The sequence below is a fragment of the Ictidomys tridecemlineatus genome, chromosome 5 (genome assembly GCF_052094955.1).
Source record: "Ictidomys tridecemlineatus isolate mIctTri1 chromosome 5, mIctTri1.hap1, whole genome shotgun sequence".
In the NCBI taxonomy this organism is placed as follows: domain Eukaryota; kingdom Metazoa; phylum Chordata; class Mammalia; order Rodentia; family Sciuridae; genus Ictidomys; species Ictidomys tridecemlineatus.
The window spans coordinates 189,370,654-189,393,392 of NC_135481.1; the positions used below are offsets into that span (position 1 = coordinate 189,370,654).

Below are 22,739 nucleotides of genomic sequence, written 5' to 3' on the forward strand. Positions count from 1 at the left end.
TCAGAGATGTGGTGAGTTTCCCAAGTCTCAGTCACAGAGCCTCATTCGTTCACTGATTCATTTGCTCATTCAGAAACATTATTTTACTCTACACATCAGGCACTTGCACTGTGTCTTAGGGATCAATATTCAGCAAAACAGACGTGACCCCTGAATTAACAGGAATAGCTGATTAGTGCAGGAAAATGAAGACGTAAACAAATAATCAAAACATATGGAATTCATGTGATAAGATCTGATTTAAAAGTATAGGGCTAACATATATGTGGACATGAAATTCCAGGACAAAGAAAGGCACTTGAGCTGAATTCTAGAGCTCCATGTCCAATGTGGAGCCTCTAGTCACACGTGGCTATTAAAATCTATTAAAGTGAAATAAAACTTGGAATTCAGTTCCTCGGTTACACTGGCTGCATTTCCACCTGCATTCCATCTGTGGCCACCGGCTGTGGTGTCAGCTGAGGCTGGTCCAGCATATGCCCATCACCACAGAAGGTTCTGGGGGACAGTGGTGCTCCAGAAGAATGGAGGTGAGGCAAGCGATGGTTCTTCTGAGATGAGGGACTATTTCGCGTGAAGTTCTGCAGTGACAAGGAGCATGGTCCCCTCAGGCACCCCAGAGAAGGACAGAAGGGCTGTGGAGAGGCAGGCAGGCACCTGACCTATAGGGCCTGTGGAGGAGGGGTGGGGGGCTTCCCTCCAAGAGCAGAAGGAGCTGCTGTCTGCACTGGGGAGAGGCATGGGAGCTTTGGGTTTTCCTTTGTGGACCATGAAAGGAACGTTCGGCAGAAGGCAAGAGTGGAGAGTATGCTGTGGCATCTCAGAGTTGCCGAATCAATAAAAGTCAAGCACCAACTAAATGCTTGAACGAGTGGGAGCACTAAAGAGAATTACATGGCAGCGAACGAATCATGTCACGTTGTTTCGATCAACATTATCATCTTGTTATTATTTGTTCACTGTTTATTATGAGTCTGCCATAATGAAAATGGGGAACACCCTGTCCCTTGTAGAGTTGGGGCTTGGCTACTTTATGAAGGTGAACAACCAGTTATTAAAAAGTGAGTTGGGTTTTTTAATGAGGGCAGAAGTCTCAATTCTCCTTTGACGTACTCTTTGTTTATATCTTGAAAAATAGCTGACTGTATTGTCTTATCGCAAAGATGAAGAATAAGCTCCGAGCCATTTTGGGGAATGAAGGTTTGGACCTCAGTTCCATAGGTATTGCACCTTGTAGGCTTGTGAGGTGTTTGAGCAACGTGCATGAGATATGGGGGCATCCTCAGAGGACATTGATTGAGAATTTTCTATTTGACCCCTTTTCTTGTGGTTGAAGATAATTGAAACATTTCCCATGAAATTGTATGTCCTTGACCAAGACTGGGTGGCAGATGAGGATGAAAGGCCTCCTACATAAAGTTCACATGAGGGAGGAGGAAGTTTGAAATTGTGACCTTGCCCTACCCCTAGCCTGAGCACCATTAGAGAGCAGGGCTTTTGGGAGGACAGTGTGTGGATGATACTGAAACTCTTTTTGATCCTGTGTCCTGGAGAAAACAGCTCTATGTGTTCAAACAGAAAGGACAGAACACAGGTGACACCACCATGAAGATCAACCACAGTGGCCAAAGCAGCAGGAAATAGGCCAGTGTGTCACAAAGAAGCAGAGGCTCTTGGGTGGCAGGTGCCATGGACTGGGGCTTTGGTTCTTCAGACTGTACAGCTGAGGACACTCCCTGCACAAATATCTTGCTCACTGGATGCACACGTGGAACTGGATGAAGCCTCCTGGGATTCCTGCACACCTCATGGATGGACCTCCAAGGGAGAGAGGGAGAAGACTAGGCTTCTTTTGAATCTAGGCTTGTGGGAATTTGATATTAAATAATACATAGCCTTGGGACTAGAGGTAATAGAGGCATTTGTAAAGCATGCTGCAATTTATGAAATCATTTGTACATCATTTATACAACCCACACAACAATGCAATGAAACCAGAGTGAGAGATTAGAATTCCATTCTCGGTGTGTGAACACGGTGCTTCTCCCGTGATGGGCAGGAGATACAGATGTGAATAAAATGGCTGCAGGGCATTCGTGGGCTAGCCAGAAAGATGCAGAGTCAACCTGATCCAGAGTCAAAAAGTGCTGAGTGCACGGTCAGAGTGCATGCAGTTCTCTCCCCGTCTTTGGAGGAGGAGAGAGAATCAAAGAAATCAGCAAGGGAAGTCCAGCCTAACAAGGATCCTCTAGGCCAACATTCAGGACTTAAAAGCACGTTCTGAGAACTCGGTGACTACTGAGCTCAGTTAGGTACTCCATCCCTGGGTTTGGTCCAGAACCCCTTGTTGAAAACTCCTCTCCCAATAGACCAGATCCACTCCCCATGGCCACATGACTCCTGTTCCCAAATCAGCATTGTGCTTCAGGATCCTCCTGCTATGACCTTAACTTCCCTTGTCAAGGTCATATTGCCCTTCTCACCCTGGCAGGGTTCTTCAAGCTGCCTTGGGTCCCATCTCTCCTGACACGGAGCTGGCATCTGTCACTCTCAGGTCTAAAGTCGATCTCCCAAGAAAACTCCTCCTACCTGCTCATTCCCCTGCCCCTCCTTGCAGGCAGAGGCCTGCAAAGGTTTAACTTAGGAGTCAAAAGACATTTACATTATGGCTCAGGACATTTGCCGTCATGCAGATTTATACTCACGCAATATGCTGTAGCATACTACAGGCCAAAGAACCAAATGATTCTCCCTTATGGGATTTACAGTGTGAGTGACAAGTTCCTGTAGGTATTAATTAAGTCATCCATTCATTCAACAACAACAACAAAAATTGAATTCCTACTATATACTAGGTGCTGTGCAGAGAATGGAAATCATAATTCTGAGCAAGATAGATATAATCACAGATCACATGGAGTTTACAAACTATCAGGAAAGACAAGACACTGATTAGGGTAACTGTGACAACTATCAAAAAGTCAGACTCGATGGTCTGAGAGGTGAGGGCCTCTCAGGGCGGGAGACAGTGATGGACCTTCGGTGGAAATGGTCACGGGGGAAAGTGAAGGGCCATGTTTAGCGTCTGTGGCTGGAAGGAGCCAGGGGTGCGCTGAGGTGGGGAGGTGGGAGACAGACAGCAGAGCTGATGAGACATGTGCATCAGGAGCATGGTGTGGTTAGATCTGAGATATGAACTCAGCTGGTCTTGCAAGGAGAGTGAAGGAGACGGCGGCCGCCTTCAGGGCGAGCAGACAGAAAACGCTTTGCTTCTCCCTGGGGCAATGTTGGTAGCAAGACCAGAAGCTAGAGTGGCAGTGGAGGCATCAGAATTCTGGAGAGTTCTATGGGGTCACCGAGGAAGACACCTGCCTCCCGCTCCCAGATGAGACAAGTAGGTCCGTGTTCTGTTTCTATCGAACTTTCATCTTAGAATTAGGAACCGACTTGCAGAAATATTATACCAAGGCTTTATTTATTCAGAAAGTTATACTTTCAGAACTTTTCTGACCAAAGAGAAATAAAAGAATGGGGACTTGAAGCACTTAAGAGGAAGGGGATGTTCAAGGCCATGAAGCAAGTATTGAAAACCCAGGAAAGGGAACCGGGAGGGGAAACTGAAAGAGCAAGAACGCTTTGTGACGCTCTTCTCTTCCGCGTTTCATCTATCAAACAGGACCCCCCACCCCGGGACAGCAGAGAAATGACTCCTGTAGACCCTCTTTGTGAAGATGCTTCCAACCATTTCTTTTTGGAAAACGCTGCCTCATGGAAGTGCACAGCCAAGGACGAGCCCGTGTTGGCTCTTCCAGGATGTGCTGCACACGCACCCTCGCACACATGCAGATCCAACGGTTTGTGTAGAATTGAGAATAACTCCTGTGTGTGTGTGTGTGTGTGTGTTTCCTGTTCGATGTGACAGTGTTTCCATAGCAATGCAAACTTGGGTGTTGGAGAGGATGTTTTGATGGCGCTTTGGCAAGTCACAGACAACCGTTAATTGCATATGAGTCTGGCTTCTTTGGCATTGAGTTTCATAAAGGAATCTCTGGAGAGACTGGATTGGTAATTTTGGGGATGAAATCTTTAGGTCCTGTATACATCTGTAATGGGGACACACCCTGCCCCCCCCAATCCTTGTGGCTTAGCTTTGTCTCTGTGCCTGTCCAGCCTAGAGCACAGAAGCACTGGAGCTGCAGGCAGTAAGGATCTGCTCTGCTCCTTCAGTGGACAAATGAGGACAGGAAGGGCCGTGCTGGGCTTGCTGTTCTTTGCACTGCACCATTTTAGTGGTTTTCTGTTAAGGGCATTTGTTACCAGCCCACTTGGTCTAAAGTCCCCACTTAGTTGCCTGAAAGGTCACTTTGAACCTTCAGAGTTTTTTTCATGTCACTGTGTGGGGTCAGGTTGACTTCTTTATTACTACTTTCTGGTAAGCTTACGCAAGGCACACTCTTGATTAGAGCTGAGGATATTAAGAGAGTAGGCAAATGTTCATCTTACTGATCAACCTTACCAAATGCAAAAACTCACTTGCTCCCATATTCTCTCATTGTTTTCTGTTCAAAGCAAAGACCCCCTATTACTCCAGATGTTTTTGTTGCAACGGGAAGAAATACAACTTGAAGCATTCCAAGTGTAAACAGGCTGTTTGGGCTTCATTTTGGCAAATTCAGAGGCTTCATGTAGGAGTGGGCAAAGACATTTTAGGAAGTTTCATCTAATCTGTTTCTTAGCTATCTTTTTTTATAGCTATATTGCTGATAAGGAAAATCACCACCCACTGGCCTCAACTTCTGCTGTCCCTAGTGTCTGACCCTAAAGGTGATGATAGAGTTTGTTCTTTTTTTTTACCTCCAAATATAAAAACCTGATCAAACAAGTCAGACTGGTTTTTCTTGGGTGGCCTGCTCATCTCTGGGTCAACCAAGATGGCTAAGAGGATGGGGCATTGTTATTGGCTAGGCCAGGCTCCCAAGCCCATTCCTGGAACCAGGAGGAGAGTGTTATGACTAGCATTGTCCCCGTCAATCATTAGACTCAAGTGGACTGAGAAAAGCTTTCCACTGGAAAGACATGTCCTTTCAAGCAAAACAGAATGTCCACTGTGCTGAACAGTCTCAATTAGATCCTAGGAGTTCTCCTCCATCTTCAGAATGAGAAGATACCTACACCAGCTGAACAGTAAAATTGCCAAGGAAGCTTAGGGCTGATGTCCTCAGTATGTGATGCAGGGTATCTGGGCTTAGAGTATTTGCTCATCCTGAGAAGGAGTCTACTTTGGGAAGCACAAGTGGGCATAGTTCTAGGAGAATGTGAAATAAATAGTAAATTGGGCTAAGTGTCCTTTCATAATGCTATATTTATTTGCACTCCAATTCTTCAGAAATCATAGTCTTTAGTAGATATTGTCTGATTCTCCCTATGTTGATGGAGAGACAGGAGAGAAGGAGAATTGAGGAAGAAACCAGAATGCAGTCTTAAGAAGTGCACACAGAAGGGCGAGGGAAGGAAGGGTAGTGGGGATGTGCATGAACTCCCACTTTAGTTACCGAAAATGTCTTGAACCCTTTTTCCCCAATCTCCTCCACAGCTGTAGCTTAGCAGAAGGTCCTACCTATGAGATGCACCATCCTAAGACTGGGTTTGTGACACTAAACAACAAGGCCTGTGGTTGATTGGAGTAGCAAAACCAGGTGATGATGCCATCTTCTGAGATGGATGGTGCCACCTGAGGCTGGAGATCTCGTGTGATTCCAAACATTTTGATGAGCTAGATGGGTTTGACCAGAAGGGTATGGGCAGCAATGGTGATTTGCTATTCACATAGGTTACTTTTCATTCAGACCTTCTTGGTCCCCTACAATTTTCTAGTAAAACTATTAGGTAACTGAGTCATGGTAAAATGTACAGCTCATATGGGATATAGGAAAGTTACTAAAAATAAGTTCAAGTCTCCAAGGGGGTGTAAATGGGCAGTCATGCTCTGGGTAGCCCCCACAAATTTTTGAACTAGTTACTAACATCTGACAGTGGGGCTTTCACCAAAATATCTGAATCAATCTTCCTACAGAAAAGTCAACTATCTGATATTACGAGGTTCACATTGTATAAGGTTTAGCAGCAGCTGCCTGCAGGAGGTGAGGCGCAGATTCTCCATCTGTTCAGTTATTTTCTCTTGGTTTCACCCCTTTATGATCCCTTATTGGCCTCACTACCCATTTGGACTCTTATTTCCAAGTACTAAAAGCTGACTCTGACAAAACTCAACAAAAAAGAAAGTCTAATATGGTATATTGTTTGTCATTCAGTAGGCTCTTGGCCAGCTGAAATAGCTCAAAGCCAACCTGTGGTTCACAGAATCTCTTCGAGGGTTGAGGAGCTGGGTTTAGGTGATGCAGTGAGGAATGATACTCAGCTCATGCCATCACCCTGGGACTACCCCTACAGGAGGGTTTGGCCACCTTCACTAGAAGGGGTTCTGTGAAGTCCTGGATCCCTCTGAGACTTCTAATCTAATCTCCGAGGTGGGCGTGCCAGATTTGCAGAGCTTGGATCATGTGCTTGCCCCCTAACTCAAGGGAAGCTGGGACGTGAGTTTCTGGACTGGAAGCTCTGCTGGTAGGAGACAGCTCTGCTTTATAAGGAGGAAGAATCCCCAGTCATAAGAAGGGGTTGTGACATTGGACAACCAAAAGTACAATAAGCACGCCACAGGCCTGAAGGCATTTGAGTCCGCTAACCTCACTTGGTCCTAATTAAATATTGGCTGAATGGCACAGAAGACAAGGATCTTTAGGAGAAAATAACAGGAATGAGGGTAGAAAAGAAAAAGCAAATTAGAAGAAAAATGAGAGATAATGAAAGAGCCAAAGAGGCTAAAATAAAAAATGACTCATGCCTTAAAATGCTTTCACTGTAAAGCCTCGTCCATCTATTTCCTCAATCATTTTTCTTTTTTTCCCCTCTATTTTTACTTATGAGGACTTTACAAAACTCATGCAAAGCCCTATGAAATTCATTTTTTTTTTTTTGTGGGCAGGAAATATTGGACCTAGACCAGAAGTGGTTCAACTCAATCTCCAAAACACCAGCTGCCTAAGTGATGAGTTGGTCCATCCAAGATGAGTTATTTAGCCAACAGACAGATGGCCAAGAAAGCCAAGTTAGTTGGTATATTGTTTGTCATTCAGTAGGCTCCTGGCCAGCTGAAATAGCTCAAAGCCAATTGATGCAGAAGCCATAGCCCACCATCTTGGATTTGCTTCTAAAACCTACAGGTACCCAATTAGCAACAAAAAAACAAAGCAGGGCAGGTTTTGCTTCACTGAGCCCATAGCCTAGTGAAGAAGAGCTGCTCTCATAACCCCAGTGGTAAATAAGAGTGGCTGAGCAGGTAGCTTGGCCAAAACTGAGATACTCATCACACAGCACGAAGAATGTGAGAACCGGGAAAAGCTGTGGAAATGCGGGTCCTGGGAAGAACAGGGATACTCACTGTAATTTTTTCTCTCCAAAACATGTTAAATTTCCAAGTAAATTGTTCATCATCAATAATTAGTAAGAATTAGAGAAAACATAAGTTAATTTTTGAAACTATCTGGTGTTATAATTTGGAAATATACTCTGAAACTGTAGCCAATTTAGAATTTGGGCCACAGCACTTTATTCATTCCTTCAACAAACATTTACTCTATGTGCCAAGAACCGTTCTTGGGAATCATTTATGGAGAGCAAAAATCAGCCCATTTCTCCCCTCATGGACCTTATGATGCCATTAGATTATAGTTAAGTCAAATAAGAGGACAAACGAATGTGGCATTGCCTCTCTGGCAAGTAGGATGGCGAAAGGCATCTGAAGTTATGCGAAGATCATCTGGCCGTCTCTCTACACATTCAATATTTTACATGTTTTAATATATACGTGTGTATGTGTATTACATATATTTATGCTTCATATTGGTTTATGATCAAAATTTCTTATGATTAAAATTTCTTGGTTCAAAGCTTGTCTCCTTCCTGTGCCAAAAGTTTTAGTTCTAGCATGCCCAGCACTGATGTTAATAATTTCAAGAATACACTCAGGTTCTCAGGTTTGGTGTCATCAATTGACAAACAAATAAATTAAAAATAGATAAATAAAAAATCTGCACATCCTAGAAGCCCTTTGCATTTTGTTTGCACTTTTCTTGTGAGATCTAAAGTAGAGGTTTTTGGGCACAAATATGGGTGTCCTGAGGGTCAAGTTCATCCCTGTTGCCCACCAGCTGAGTACTGTATGCCGCAGCTTTGCAGACACTTTATGTCCTCATCTACAAAAGATCTGCCTCTCTTTCAAGTGGTGGCAATTAAGTGGGAGAAGTCATCAGCAAGGAGGTTTCCCCAGACAAAACAACAAAAACAAAACAAAACCAGCAGCAGAGTGTCGTCATCTTCAAGGTTAGACCTGGAAGTGAGTGCACAAGAGAAAAGTCGCCTAGCGTTGAACTCACCCTTGAAAGTCCTTCAGAAATTATCCCCATAATGGCTGCCACGCTGGCTCTCAGGGAGCCCACTAGAGCCAGTTTTTCTTCAGAGTAGAAACAGATTGCTGTTTCTTCAGCTGAATGCCAGATCAAGTGGTTGGCTTGCTTTTCGTGGCCATGTTGTAGGGAAATGCTTCTCTCTGAACACTAGACTTGCACACAGTGGTGCACCATAATTATGACTGAGAGGCTTTCTGTGGCAGGCTCACAGCATACAGCAGCTCACTGAATGCAACGGTGAGGACAGTTACCTGTTGGATAGAAGCTGTTTCCCTTCCTTTCCCCTAAACACATATTGTTAAAGTCAGGAGAATTAATCTCCTGTGACTCTCCAGCTGCCAGATCAGTGGTGGACTACCAGATTCTATGATGCCTGTGTCTGGTGCTAGGTGCCCCTGTGGATTTAACCACTGCCATATTTTCTCCCATGCCTGCCTGATTTTCTGGATTTTCTGGATCCATCTGTTGCTGTGATGAGTGTTTCTGCTCTTGACTATGTATAATTTCTACCTGGAGAATCCATCTACTTTTCTCAATGCTTCTTTCAGATGAGACCCACTGATTAAGAGAGTAGGGAAGAAAGAAAGAGAAAGAAAATTAAACCTTTTATCCATCCCTGCAGGGAGTTCACAAATCCGCTTGATGCCTTAGCTTCATTCAGCAGCTTCAGCTATGCAGCTATGCAGAATTACAGGCATTCATGCGCTGGGCTTAGGTTTTTGTCTGGGTGTCTAAGCTTTGATTCTCTCTCGCACTTGGGCACACTTCATTCTCCCCCATTATTGTGTCTGGGAGATTAAGTTGTGGCCATTGTTTGCCAAAGGTTAATAGGCCTTGATCCTGGGTACTGTGCTCTGATGCTCACTTTTAGTTATTAGTGGATTCCACAAATTAATGATAGTAATTTCTGCATCCAATTGGCACCTTCTGTGTGCAGGGCACTGTGTTTAGTGCTCTGCTTACAGTTGCCCATTCAATGCTCTTGGCAAGCCAGATGATTGTTTTTTTTTGATTGTTGTTTTCTTGACTGAGTGAAGGAGTGTTTGTAACTTGCACCATGGTCACAGGCTAGTAGGAAGAAGAGCTGGCCCTAAGTACTCTGTCCTCAACTCTGGGCTAATCAGCCTGATTTCATATGGCAGATGAGTTTCACAGAGATAGCCACAAAGTCAAACTTCTGACTCATCCAGTGCTGGTTAATGAAACAGATCTCCAGTTCATGGCCAGAACATCATCTCAGAGCACCCTGAACAGTAATTAGCTTCCCAGATCTCACAAGTAGGAGCTGTTGGTCTGGACCCCACATTCAGTCCCTCCTGTCTCTGCAGTGGAAACTAAGGGTGGCCAGGCTTGTATCACACACAGGTGCTGAGCTAAGGCTTGCCTGGGTGCCAACGGGTTACATAACAGCCGAAATGAATCTGAAATATAACCAGACATTTCAGTACTATTCCCAAGTTTTACCATTTTCAATGTCTTTTTTCTTAATTGTATAATACGAGGCTTTATATGTCTGAGCATCTTCCTAAACACTGACTGAATGATCTTATATTGATGAGTTGGATCAATATAACCAAAGAAGGGGAATTTCTGTTCAACCAGCACCACTCCTGAGAAAGAATGCTCTCCAAACTTTACAGAATTTGAATTATGGAGAAAAATGCTAATGTAATAGATTGCTACTGGATGATTTTTCCAGAAACCCTTTCCTTTATTTGTAAAATTATTTTAAATGTGCATCACAATGTGATGAATGGTTGCTGTGGCCATCCAAATAACAAACATCTGAAGTGAAATTAATATTTCCTTGTATTGCATTCCTCTAAATTTGACAATTTGCTGCCTAGCTTTTCATATTCCTCCTCTTTTATTGGAATATCAACATTTGTACATGTTTGCAGGGAATTAAGATGTAATCCCATAATACAGATCAGTCTCTATCTTATTCTTCCCCCTTCCTCCACATATTGTGAGTGCCATGGATGAAGAACTGGTCCTCTCCCCAGCCTGCCCCAGTTTCCTATACCCCTTGCTCTGGGAAATCAATTACATGATGTCCATCTATTTCTCCAGTCTGTATGGTTGATGCATGTGGAGCATCTGTACCCTGATGGGGCAACAAGCCTTTTCTTTAGAATTCTAGGACATCTTCCGGGTGAATGGGTCTCTGTGTGTGAAATTTGGGAATGTTAGCTGCTGTTTTTCATCATGTGGGCTTCAAAGAAGGGAGAATGCAGAGAGCAAAAGCATAATGCAGATGCATCCTGGAAAGGGCAAGGTGAGGGAGGGAGAGAGAGAGGAAGAGAGATGAGCAAGACAGTAATCTGGGTGATCCCCAAAGTTTCCTTATCATCCCCAGGTTCAGCTCTGCCCTTCCCTTGGATTCTGTGGGAGGAGACCCTTCCAACAAATTCTCTTTATGTTTCATTGTGCTTCCATTCTTAATAACAAAGGATAGACTAAACCTTTCACACTCCCCCAAATTTCTGGAAGAATTTACTTTTCCTGTCATATACATATATCATAGTGGTTTATATTATATTGTTACATTTAATGCATTTTCCTTATGAGAAACAAGAGCAATAGTAAGCTACTTTATTCAGTCAACATTTATTATTTATTCTTTCTCTTACTCTCTGCTAAATTCTGTGTTGGTAATCCCCAGTTAATTGTCCCTGGAAAAATACAACAAAAAATAGAACCTGGAAAGCACAACCAAAAAATCATCAACTTTTTTTTTTTTTTAAAGTGGTGTATGATGACTAGGGTAAGCACAGTGTATTATGGGAAGGGCAAAAGGCAGGTGCTACTGGATCTATGTGCAACTTTGATCAAGAAATCTTACTGTTCCTTGAGGTCTCAGCCATGGAGCCTGTTGGTAAATGCAATGAGGAGAAGAAACGATGTAGAGGAACTGTCTCCAACAATTTTTAAATTCTAGAAACAACTAAAGAGATTCTAAATCATCATTTAATTTCCCCCACAGTGCCGTCTTTATAAAAGTCCGCAATTTGACTGTCTCTGAATGGAGCCCTGAAGTTTTCCTCAGTAGCTGGTCACTTCCCAGTGCTCCCTTGTAGGTTTTCCTCCTTAAGAGGCTTTTCCTCCTTAAGCCGCTCATTCTCCCTCGAAGAAGAGCATTTGCTGGGGGAGAGCTGTCCCTGTAGGAGGGAAGGGTGATTTGAAGATGTGAAGACTCAAAGCCCTTTGCTGGCCCTGGTGTGAGCCCCACTGCTTGCTCTCCAGTCCCCACCATTTCCCGCCACCACCTGTCCATGCCACTAACCTGCACTGTCTCTCCACGGGGTGAGGTGGAGTCTTCTTTCATTCAGCTCCAAGCCAGGCTTGAGCTGAATGGCCGTGTGTCTGTCTTTGCTTTCTGAGATGTTTTCTTCAGGAGAAAATTGCTCATGGACGCTGACTGCCTTGGCCTTGCTGGAAACTTGGCTTCTCTGGGGGTGGCTGCACAGCAGTTCACTGATGCTGGAGGAGCTCACCCCACAAGATCAGTTCAGATTCTCATTTACTTTGAGACTGAGCCCAACAGCGGCGAGGTGAAATGCATTCTTGTCTTACCTCTAAGGCCTCGCAAAAAGAAAAAAACATCCTTGGACATCAAATACAATCTGTGAACCTCAGAACAGGGAGACATTTGGGTCACAGAGTTTCTCTAATAGCACATTTTTAACTGGAAAAAGGCGGAGGGGACGGGGAACAGATTTTTGCTATGGCTGGAGAGAATCTTGGACTTGATCCTTTTTTCCTTTTTTCCAAGGAGGCTGGAGCAGGAGTAGTGGGTCGGGAGCAGGTGATGACTTCTTTCCCAAAGCGTTCAGGGTTGGATTTCCTCATTCTCCTTTCAGGACATGCACGGACTTCGGTGGTATGGTTTCAGGAATGCTGCTCCAGGGAGGATGCTGGATGACAAGGAGCAGGAAGGTTACTAAAAACAGTTGAAGTGAAAGGGGTTTATTGAAAGGATAGAAAAGGATCTAAGGAGATCTGAGGTTAGAAGAAAGATGGCTGGATTTCTTGTGAGTAGGAGTTCAGGGCTAGAAGCCAAGGATAATTCATGTCCCTGATCCTTTATCTCTTCAAAGTGCTCAGTGTCCAGTCTGGGTGTTGGCCTTGTGGTGTGGTCAGTCTTCCCTTTTATTTCAGCACACTTCTCTGCTTGGGCTTCCAGGTGACTCCTCAGTGGCAGTCTCCCAGTTTGGGAGACCACAGATCTGGCTTCCTTAGCACCCACTGTCTCCTGGAAGCAACTGGGCATCTCATTCAGATGCCAGAGAGAAAACATCTGGCAGCCCCAACTCATCCGGCCAAGTCAGGCCACGAAAGTCACGGGCGTCTGGTACAAATGAATCAGCAGCCCTGGAACCCAGAGGCTGTCCCTGTTCAGTCAACTGAAAGGAGAAAGGAACAGGACTCCATGATTCACAGCATCAGAGAGCTTCTCCTAGCGGAAGACCACAGATGATACCATGTTCCTCATCTTGAGATCACCTTGAATAGCAGAACGCCCTCCAGTAGAGGAAAGAAGACTTTCTTCCCAAATGGCCAGGAGGGTTTGGATTTAAATCTTACTGAGATTCACTTAAAGTAGCTTATACAACAAGATGAATGACTAATGAATTACATTTCATTTGAATGTATTCAGTCATTCCTTACTCAATTATTGAGGCCTTAATATGATCGCAGTTAGCTTTAGGGGCTACAAATGAAAACTTTCAGTAAGGGAAAGAGGAGAGAAGAAAGAGATTTAAAAAAAAAATCTGAGTTCTTGGAGAAAGGAAATGCCTAGAGGAGAAAAGGATGCAGAGAGAATATATTGGGGTTGATGGAAAAGACAGCTTATTGCATATTTAACAATCCTATAGTCAACAGAGCGCTTTTTTAAACTCCTCCCAGCTGGACATCAAACAGCCCAAGGCTTGGCTTAGTAACTAAATATCTGTCTTGAATAGGGAAGGCAGAGCGCTTGCCCCTACAGGAGGAAAAAGAGGAACCAAATTCGATGCAGCACCTGCTCTCAAGACAGCATCAAATGAAAAGACAATTTCAGATGTCATCCAGGAAGCCTGTGGTGAAAGCTGAAAGGGAGTTACAAAGTGCAGAGAGGGGTCAGGTGGGAAGCTGTGCGAATCTAGGGTGGGCATCAGTGATGGGCAGATGATGGCCATCTTCAAAAGGCACCAACCAGTTTACCTGTTTGGTTCCAACTTAGATTGGTGACATTTAGCATTGTAACAAATAGCATGGTAACTGCCACTCAAAACTGACACTGTCCCACTGGAACAGAATCTGGAGGCCCTGTGGTGCCAGGCATCAAATCAATAGTTGCAAGATTCTAGGGAGATGGGAACCAGGGGATGACCAGCTTGCAGGAGTATCTTCAATTTTAACAACTGGAATTGTGGCATAGTGCTTATGACCCAAACCTGGCCTCAGAAAGGACCTTATTAGGGTACAAGACTGGAGATCCAGGTCTGGCTTCTGTTTGGATGGGCCTGAATGCCATGATAAGGAGAATGTTTACTAGGAACTGAGTGGAGAGTGATCCACCCCAGGGACAATGACTCAACACACATCTCTTCAACTGATAAGTGGCCAATACATTTCAAGGAGCTCCACCTGGCTGATGTTGTGGATGGGGATCCTGTTTTGACTTGGTGCCTTTTCTCTGGCATCTGGAAGTCAGGGAATTTGGTACCACCGAGAGCCATGTCCCCAAAGCTCATAGACCTGGAAAGTGGAAGAGACTCTTAGTGCAGTTACACTCTCTCAAAGACAGTGACTTGGTCAAGTTCACATTGTCCATCACAGACAGAGACAAGCTTCTACTTCTTCTTGGTGGCTGCGGAAGAGGAAGATAACGCTTGCCAATCAGAGGCCAAGATGGCAGTGGGGTGGCATAGGGAGAAGGGAGGCACATCAAGACGGGAGAAAGTTGCTGTGTTTATTTTCTTCGATTTTTTTAAAGGGGGTACAGTTTCTGAAGACTTGTTCTGGCTGAGTTGCCTCCCTTTCACTTTTTCTGGCCTTGCTAGGGCTGGATTAGCGGTGCAAGTGGAAAGGCGCGCGCCCCTGCGGCTTCGGAGGCCCATCTTCCCTGAGCGGAAGGAAGGAATCTGGCACCTCCTCCTAGCCGCCCCCACGGGCCGCGGTCTGTCCCCAGGCTTCCCTGAGTTCTCCAGGCCCGAGGGCTCTGCAGGACGGAATTCCGGCCAGGCGCGGTGGGGGCACGGGTGGGTCCCCGTGTTCCGGGCAGCGCGCCCGTGAATCCGCCGCGCGGCCCATCCATCTCCGCAACCCCGCTGGCGGCGCCGCGCTCGGTTCGGAGGGCGCTTAGAGACGCAGTGCCACGCTGGGGAGGGCGAGAGGAGTCACAGCCCCCGTCGCGGGCCCAGACTGAGGAGGGGGCGAGCCGGCGCCGAGCTGGGGAAGCGCGGGGCTGTGGGCGCCTCTCTCTGGGCACACACCTTCAGCGCCGCGCGATCTTGGGGGGCAGGTGGCCTCAGACCTTGTCAACCAGCAGTGTTGTGAGTCCCGCTTGCTACCGGGTACGTTAAACGTCAGGCAGGAGCTGCTTAGCTGGGGTCACCGGACGCCTTCTGCTCCTTTCCCCCGGAGCCAGCAGGTCGAGCTTTAAGCCAACCCCAGCTGGACGCTGTGCTCCTATAAATAGCGCGCGGGTGCCCGCTTCGCGCTCTCCCGGCTGCGCGAGGAGAGAAAGTTGTGCACAGGGACTGGGGAAGGGAGACCCCGCCAGCCCAGCTGCCCTGCACCTTGGAACTGATCCCGGGAAATTGTGCTTTCAGTGCGGTCTCGCCGCTGCCTACCTACGTCGGAGTGACTCCAGGCTTCGGGGAATTTTTGACCAAGGGAAAGCGAGAATCGCTAGCATCCTGGCTGCGAACACAGGCTCGCGTTCTTCTCAGCCCAGGAAACACCTCCAGCCTCTGTAATTCGCCCCTGCGCAAGCTAGACTCACACAGGACCTACACTGCACCGCTTGGCACCCGCCGCTCTTGCGGCTTCTCTGAGTCCCCGCCGTCTTTCCTGCTCCGTGGTTCATCTGGGGGTGCTTGGGTTGGAGCTAAAATTTATTTATTTATTTTTCTATTGAGGTGTGATTGTGAGAGCTTGGCGACTTTTAGATGTGGAAGAAGAATAAGGGTGGGTGCAGGGGCCCCAGGCAGGGCTGATTCTTGGGCGGAGGAGGGTAGGTAGGGGTTCTGCATGAGCTCCTTAAAGGACAAAGGTAACAACAGAGCCAGCGAGAGAGCTCGAGGGGAGACTTTGACTTCAGCCCACAGAATTGGTGGAAGTGTGCGCGCCGCCGCCGTCGTTCCTGCAGCGCTGTCCATCTAGCCACTGGCATCTTTCGGAGCTCCGGGATCCCAGGGTAGGAGGCGACGCCGGCGAGCAGAAGCGCCAGCCGGCTGCCGCTGCCCACGCCGCTCACCATGGGCTCCGCGCGCCGGGGGCTGTCCGTGGTGCCGGCCGTTCTGCTGGCCCTCACGCTGCCAGGGCTGCCCGTCTGGGCGCAGAACGACACCGAGCCCATCGTCCTGGAGGGCAAGTGTCTGGTAGTGTGCGACTCAAACCCAGCCACGGACTCCAAGGGCTCCTCTTCTTCCCCTCTGGGGATATCGGTCCGGGCGGCCAACTCCAAGGTGGCCTTTTCAGCCGTGCGGAGCACCAACCACGAGCCATCGGAGATGAGCAACAAAACGCGCATCATTTACTTCGATCAGGTTAGACCCCAAGGGATTCGGGGCACGCGGAGTCGGGTGGGCGGTCGAGTGGGTAATCTCAAGGCATCTCAGATAGGGGCTGCCTGGTGGGGCTAAGCTCCTCTGATTGGGATGTGGGGATTCATTTATACACCCGCCTTCCCAAATATGTCAGAGCCTGAAACTTCTGATGTGACACCCCCGGCGGCCCACCCCTGGCCCTCATTCCTTCTTGGTCTCTAACAGAGGCTGCAGCGCGGTGGGGGAGAGGCTTGGGAGAGCAGAGGCCAGCCCCTAGAGCACAGGACAAGTTTAACAGCAACAGGTCAGCGGGAGCCTGGGGAATCTGGTCCCTGGACACAGGGATCTCTTGGGCAGAGCTTCGCCCCTTGGCTCTGGCTGACTCCGCTGCGTGTGTGGCACAAGCTGTTCTGTGATGCCCTCGCGGACGTCGGATAAACGTTTGACTCGTTTCTCCAGGTGGAGAAGCTTCTCCCCCAAGAGAGATCCGGGTCTCCACACCCTGTGTAGAGATCCGGCAGGTGGCCGCAGAGGACGGCTGGGGTGGGGGTGGGGGGTTCAGATCTCACTTCTCAGTTGAGAGGCTGAGGTCCTCTTTCACCATCTGGGCGCAGCTGTGGCTGCTTAGAGTAGGCTACATGCCCTTCCTGCGAACCAGAGAAAAGTTGCTCAGGAAGGAGGAAAAGGAATGGGGAATCCGCAGGGATCCCCCAGGGAAGCGCTGGGGATATGGTTCCCGCTTCCTGGGCTTCAGTCCTTTCAGAGAACTGCAAATCACTGGGCAAAGACAGACAGTGAGGTGCAAGGCAGGGGATGGAGGCGGGACTCCTGAACGCTGGGTCTTCTGTTTTGTTTTGCCGCTTGGTGCTCTGCGGTTTGGCAGTGATGAGAAACCCCAGGATATCAGCTTAGCTGGAGCAAAGCGTCCTAAGGAAGAAAACTGACTCCAGAGTTTTCATTTTAACTCGAAGGGTACCCAGACTCTCTTAAAATTCCAAAGTCACACTTCACAGTCGTATGCAAAGCACTGTGTGCTGGAGCACAGGTTAAACAGTGCTGCAGGATGTGCCAGGAAAGGATGAGGTGACATTTGTGGTCCCTACTCAATTTTCCTAAGTAATGCCTTCTCCAGCTGGTCAAAGACAGAGTATGTCTCTCTGGGGAATTACTATGGAATAGCCATAATTTGTAACTAATTAAGTAGCCCTTTGGGCGTTTTGGTGCTGTATTTTCCAGTGTGATGGAAATAAAGTGGAGCACCATTGCTGGTTTGAATTTTGATGCATTAATTAAATGTTGGAATACTGTGGGCATCCTGCTACCCTCTGAATGGAGTGTGCTTTTCAATGACCTTCCTGTCAATTAGAAGAGGAGAAGGGTTTGCTCTTCTGTGCAGGGAGCCACGCATCTTGGAGACAACAAGACTCATTTAGTTATAAATTTGATGTGCCTGGATAGTCCAATTACCATGTAGAGTCAACACCCTCCTCTACGTGTAGTCAACACTAATCTGCTATTTCCATTATTGCTAATGAATTATACTACTTATATCTGAGCCAGGAAGTCCCTCCTAAGCACCTGAAATTATTTTAAATGTGCTTGAAAAAAAATTCTTTGTGCAGCCTCTGTTGGGGATTATTGCACAGCAGGTGACTTGTTGAAAGATCATCCATCATCAGGTCAGAGAAAAGAAATTTGATGCTTACTGGGAAGAAGGTGGAATCTCAATAAAATCACACACCTACATGTATGTTAAGGCAGGCGTTGAGCCTGGTACACCTGCCTGACAGTCATGGCACTGTTGCTCAGAGCCAGTAGTGCATTTTTAGGAAATTATGCAAGAGGCATGAAAATGTATTAATTTTGACAAGAAGACAGCCTTTAAAAGAGATTGTAGCATATTGCCACTGATACTTAGAGAATGTATCTTTATAGGGATCTCTGATTTTTTTTTTGAATGCCACTTACAGATTTATGTCTTGGAGAGACGTGAAGAAACCCTTGTTATTTTACTGTCCCCCCTTCTTGTAGGAAGAGACTGACCTATGTGGCATTGCAAACCTAGCTTATGAGGTCACTTATGGAAATTCAGAGTTAATGTTCTAACCAGAAGAACCATGCTGAACATCCTGGGCTACAAAGCCCACTGCTGAGCTCTTCAAAACAGAGCCTTGTTCCACTTTTCATTTTTCATTTTTTTGGGGGACATTAAATAAAGAGCAGATGATTGATAGGAGGATAAGGAGTGACACTGAGAGGAACACAGAAAGGCCACCTATCTCACTGTGCCTCATTCACTCTCTATTCTTTGGCACCCGAGAAGGGCTGACTCATTGCCAAAATATTATAATTCAGGTTTAGATGGCACCAACATGAAAAAATAAAATGACCATGGATCTTAGGAGAGCTCCGGTAGAGGCTCAGGGAAGGGCCAGGCATTCATATCACTTTGTGCACCAACCGTTCAGTGTCAAGGATTATGTCACACAGAGGAGGGGTACCCATGGCTCTGTGTGAGATGTCCAGGGATGACTGCGGAGAGACCACGGATGTCGATTGGCTGGCTTGGCAACGTCATTTCTGGATATTGCAAAGACTTGTGGATGGTGGGAATGTACCTCCATAGCAGATGCCCTTTATCTGATTCTCAGAGCAAAGTTAATACTTTAAGCCCTCATATGTTTCTCAGATGTTTCCAGAACCATTGAACCCTGCTAGAAACTGAGGCACGAATACAAAACATTTACTTTATTTTTTTTTTCCTGTACTGTTTAAAAGAAAGAGGAGCCTTCCAATACACAAGTGTGTGGTCCAAGTCTCTTAAGAGGAAAGATGTTTTATGCTCTGTGGTTAATGAAGTTAGTTTTTGAGGAAAGAGGAGGGAGGGAAGGAAGGAAAGATAAAAGGCAGGAAGGGAGGAAGGAAATATATTTTCCTTGTAGAAAAAAGTATTATAATAATTTACTGTTATTTATTATTTTTGTTTGTAGATCCTAGTTAATGTGGGTAATTTTTTCACATTGGAGTCTGTCTTTGTAGCGCCAAGGAAAGGAATTTACAGTTTCAGTTTTCACGTAATTAAAGTCTACCAGAGCCAAACAATCCAGGTATGTGTTCTGACCCATTCTCTCTTCTCCCTAAACAACTGTGTTTATCTCTAGTGGGTTATGTTTTTAAGTATTTATTCAAAGATGTGTTTTCATCATAAAAATAAACAGCCATATTTATAGTTTGTTTTTTAAAACACTTCATTTCCAATTTTCTTCTTTATATACAATGCCTATTGAGGCATGTAACAAAAAGCACGTAGAAAAGCAAAGCTATTGCCTAACTGATATCCAAACATTTAAAAAACATGGTTTGGTAAAAATTTAGTGACACAAATCTCTTTCTAAGATCTTGATTTCATTTGGTGCATGTAAAAATTATTTGAACTTGTAATGAAAAAACTTATAAAACCAGCAGAGCTTAGCAAGTTCATTTTAAGTAAATAAAACAAATTTGTTCTCGTTTAAAAAATCATGAGATACAGTTAACTATCCACATAAACTTGTGGAAGACAGCAATTAGATATTCTTTTTAAATGAAATGTTGCACTTACGCTTTAGTTTACCCTGTTACTTTGGTGGTAGTGAATTCTTATCAGTTGCGGGTACATGATTGACAGTAGGCCTGTCAATTGACAGTTGTTCTAGATAATGGGCTTGCCCTCCCACTCAAAAACAGCAATGGAGCTATTTTCCTGTGATATTGAAATATGCTAATGACAAATAACAAGAACATATTTTAATGGAATTCTAGGGTAACATTTTATCTTATGCTTGATAGTTATTTAATCTATTATGACCATGGGAATGGTAGATTACACTCCATCTACATATCCTGCCTAGAGAATGGCTAACTTGGTCAGTCTCGGATTTAATTCACTTAATATTACTTCTAAACTAAAAAGGAGTGACTCTCTAGTAAGCAAACTTACTTTCATGGGAAAACTTTTTCCAAGCTCCAATATTTAGAAATCTATGTAATGTTTGACACACAATCAAAATCACAGTATGGGGGAAAAAAAGTTGAATACAAGTCTGAATCTATTCTTTTACTAATTATCCATCATTAAGCTTTCTTTTAGTGGCAGTGGTGATTATTTTTAGCCCACTTTTCTTATGAGGGAAAATAGAAGAAGAAAACACTCACTCACAGGCACACTCATGTGCACGCACTCTGTTATTTCAAATGATTTTCAGAGCTGTGCAGGTTGTAGTTGGTGGAAACCTGCAAAGGAATTAGTAGACTCTGGCTGCATCTGGTCTATCAGGTCCAAGAGCACTGGGCAGCTCCAAGCCCCGCCCTCTTCATCCCAGAGGGTCTGTGGAGGGTAAGGACAGGAGTAACCTTAGTGGGCATGCTGAGAAGCCCATGTTCACAGGACTTCCACAAGGTTGCTCTCTGGGTGGTATTGTGTGTGTGTGTGTGTGTGTGTGTGTGTGTGTGTGTGTGTAGGAATGTAAGGAAATTTCTGTGGGAGAAATAAAAAAAAAATCAACTCAGTAGATACATAATCTGACCCCACAGTCGACTAATTTGAAAGAGGGGGGATATGTTTCCTGGATGTTTCACAGTGGGTCATCTCATCCCCTCTTAACTTTAAAGAGAGCTCCGTAGTGATTTTGTTTTTCCTCGCAGGTGAACTTGATGTTAAATGGAAAACCAGTAATATCTGCATTTGCCGGGGACAAAGATGTCACTCGCGAAGCTGCCACGAATGGAGTCCTGCTCTACCTGGACAAAGAGGACAAGGTTTACCTAAAACTGGAGAAAGGTAACTTGGTTGGAGGCTGGCAGTATTCCACGTTCTCCGGCTTCCTGGTGTTCCCCCTATAGAATCTGACTTCTCCGTTTATCCAGGTGAGGGGCAGCCCACCCCTGAGTTATTGGAAGATCATTTTTCATCCCTGGATTCATGTCTTTTATTGGTTTCTCATGGGTGAATATGGATTCTCTTTAAGGATTCTAGACCTGTCCGAACCAACACAAAATTTCAGATTATTTTCATGTGTGTGTGTGTTTGAGTATATTTGGATCGGGACTCAAAGCAGATCATGCTTACCTATGCTCACCTGTAACAGTCAAAAGCTGTCTCAAGGTTTGTTCTGAATTTAATTTCCTGGAATTACTGAATTCGTTGCAGATGCAAATTTTTATTTATTTATTTTTAAAGACTGGCAACCGGGTCTAGGAATTGGAACACTCTAAAAGTTCTGGCTTCAGTCAATGGTTCATGTGATGCTGCCAAAGAACTGTACTCTGTGTGGATATATTGATTTTGCTTTTTTTTTTTTTAAATTCCTTTGGAATTCGTTTGTTCTGTTTTCTTAAGGAAACTGGGAATGGGTTTTAGTGACTGGTTTTGTGTTTTTTCCACAAAGAAGGTAATAATAGATGGCTTGCCTGGAAACTTACCTTGGCTATGAGATCACCTGTATGGCTTCCTTCAATGAGAAAAGAGAGAAAAGAAAAAAGAAAAGAAAGAGAAAAGAATGCTTCATAATTGTATTTTAATTATATATGTGAAAGAGTCATATTTTCCAAATTATATTTTCTAATAGGAAAAATAGATCATAAATCTGACCAGGAAAAAGTTGCTTACCCAAATTCTAAGTGCTCGGTCCCCAAACCTTGGTAAAACAGCTCTCCTCTGTGGGAAATCTTATTCTTTACTGCTCAACTTTAATTAACATGATTGATAATAACTACTTTATTAAAAACCTAAGGGATTTTTTTTCCTTAGACATGATGGCTTTATTAACTGGAGATGGGATGCCCTTGTTTTTAATCACACCTATTTTTCAAACCTTCTGTCGTGTTTGAAGTATCATCTGGTTTTGCCTTAACTCCTTAAATTGTATATATTTATCTGTTTAGCTGATTGTAAATCCAAATATCCCATATCTAAATTTAGTGCAATATTTTATTTTGTCTTTTGTATAGGCCATATGAATTCATAAAATTATTTATGTCTGTTATAAAATAAAGGTTAATCTATGTTAGTTGAATTGTTTTGTCCTTTCAGATTTGAAAATATGCACTTCTATATGATTCATTTCCTTCCCTCCCTCTTTTACTCCCTCCCTTTTTTTCCTTCTTTCCTTCCTTCTTTCCTCTTGATTCTTTTTTCCTGGAGTTTAAGAAAACTTTTAGAATTTTCAGGTAATGTCCTCCAATTTGGTATTGGAAATCTTTACTGGGTTTAATCTGTTCAAAGCCAAGTGTTGCAAGCTTGCCAAGAGAATCAATGGACTCAGTAAACTCTTCTTTCAGAAGGACTTACTGTTAGGAAGTTAGGTGGGAAAGATGCCCTAGAATATTGCAGGGTCACCCACCGTGTGAAGAACAGTGGCGAGGACGAGGACCAGGGTCTTCAAGGTGAAGACTTTGGGGAACAATTCTGCTCCGC

At 44.9% G+C, this 22,739-nt stretch overlaps 1 protein-coding gene across 2 annotated transcripts; it reads left to right on the plus strand.

The window, feature by feature from the left end:
* Positions 1–14,460: 14,460 nt before the first annotated feature.
* Positions 14,461–22,332, plus strand: Cbln4 (cerebellin 4 precursor). 2 transcript variants are annotated; one of them, XM_078051888.1, is made up of 3 exons: positions 14,490–16,285; positions 19,276–19,392; positions 20,969–22,332. In XM_078051888.1, the coding sequence occupies exons 1-3, from the start codon at positions 15,995–15,997 to the stop codon at positions 21,164–21,166; spliced, it is 606 nt and encodes a 201-aa protein (XP_077908014.1). In that variant the 5' UTR covers positions 14,490–15,994; the 3' UTR covers positions 21,167–22,332. The 2 variants fall into 2 exon arrangements, with proteins under 2 accessions (XP_077908015.1, XP_077908014.1); XM_078051889.1 differs by lacking the exon at positions 19,276–19,392 and having other exon boundaries at positions 14,461–16,285.
* Positions 22,333–22,739: the final 407 nt, after the last annotated feature.

Bases quoted from the DNA above. Each gene is read 5' to 3' on its own strand.
- Cbln4 (XM_078051888.1), top strand. From the start codon at position 15,995: ATGGGCTCCGCGCGCCGGGGGCTGTCCGTGGTGCCGGCCGTTCTGCTG. The intron at 16,286-19,275 runs GTTAGACCCCAA...TTTTGTTTGTAG, and splicing joins GCATCATTTACTTCGATCAG to ATCCTAGTTAATGTGGGTAA. The intron at 19,393-20,968 runs GTATGTGTTCTG...TTTTCCTCGCAG, and splicing joins ACCAGAGCCAAACAATCCAG to GTGAACTTGATGTTAAATGG.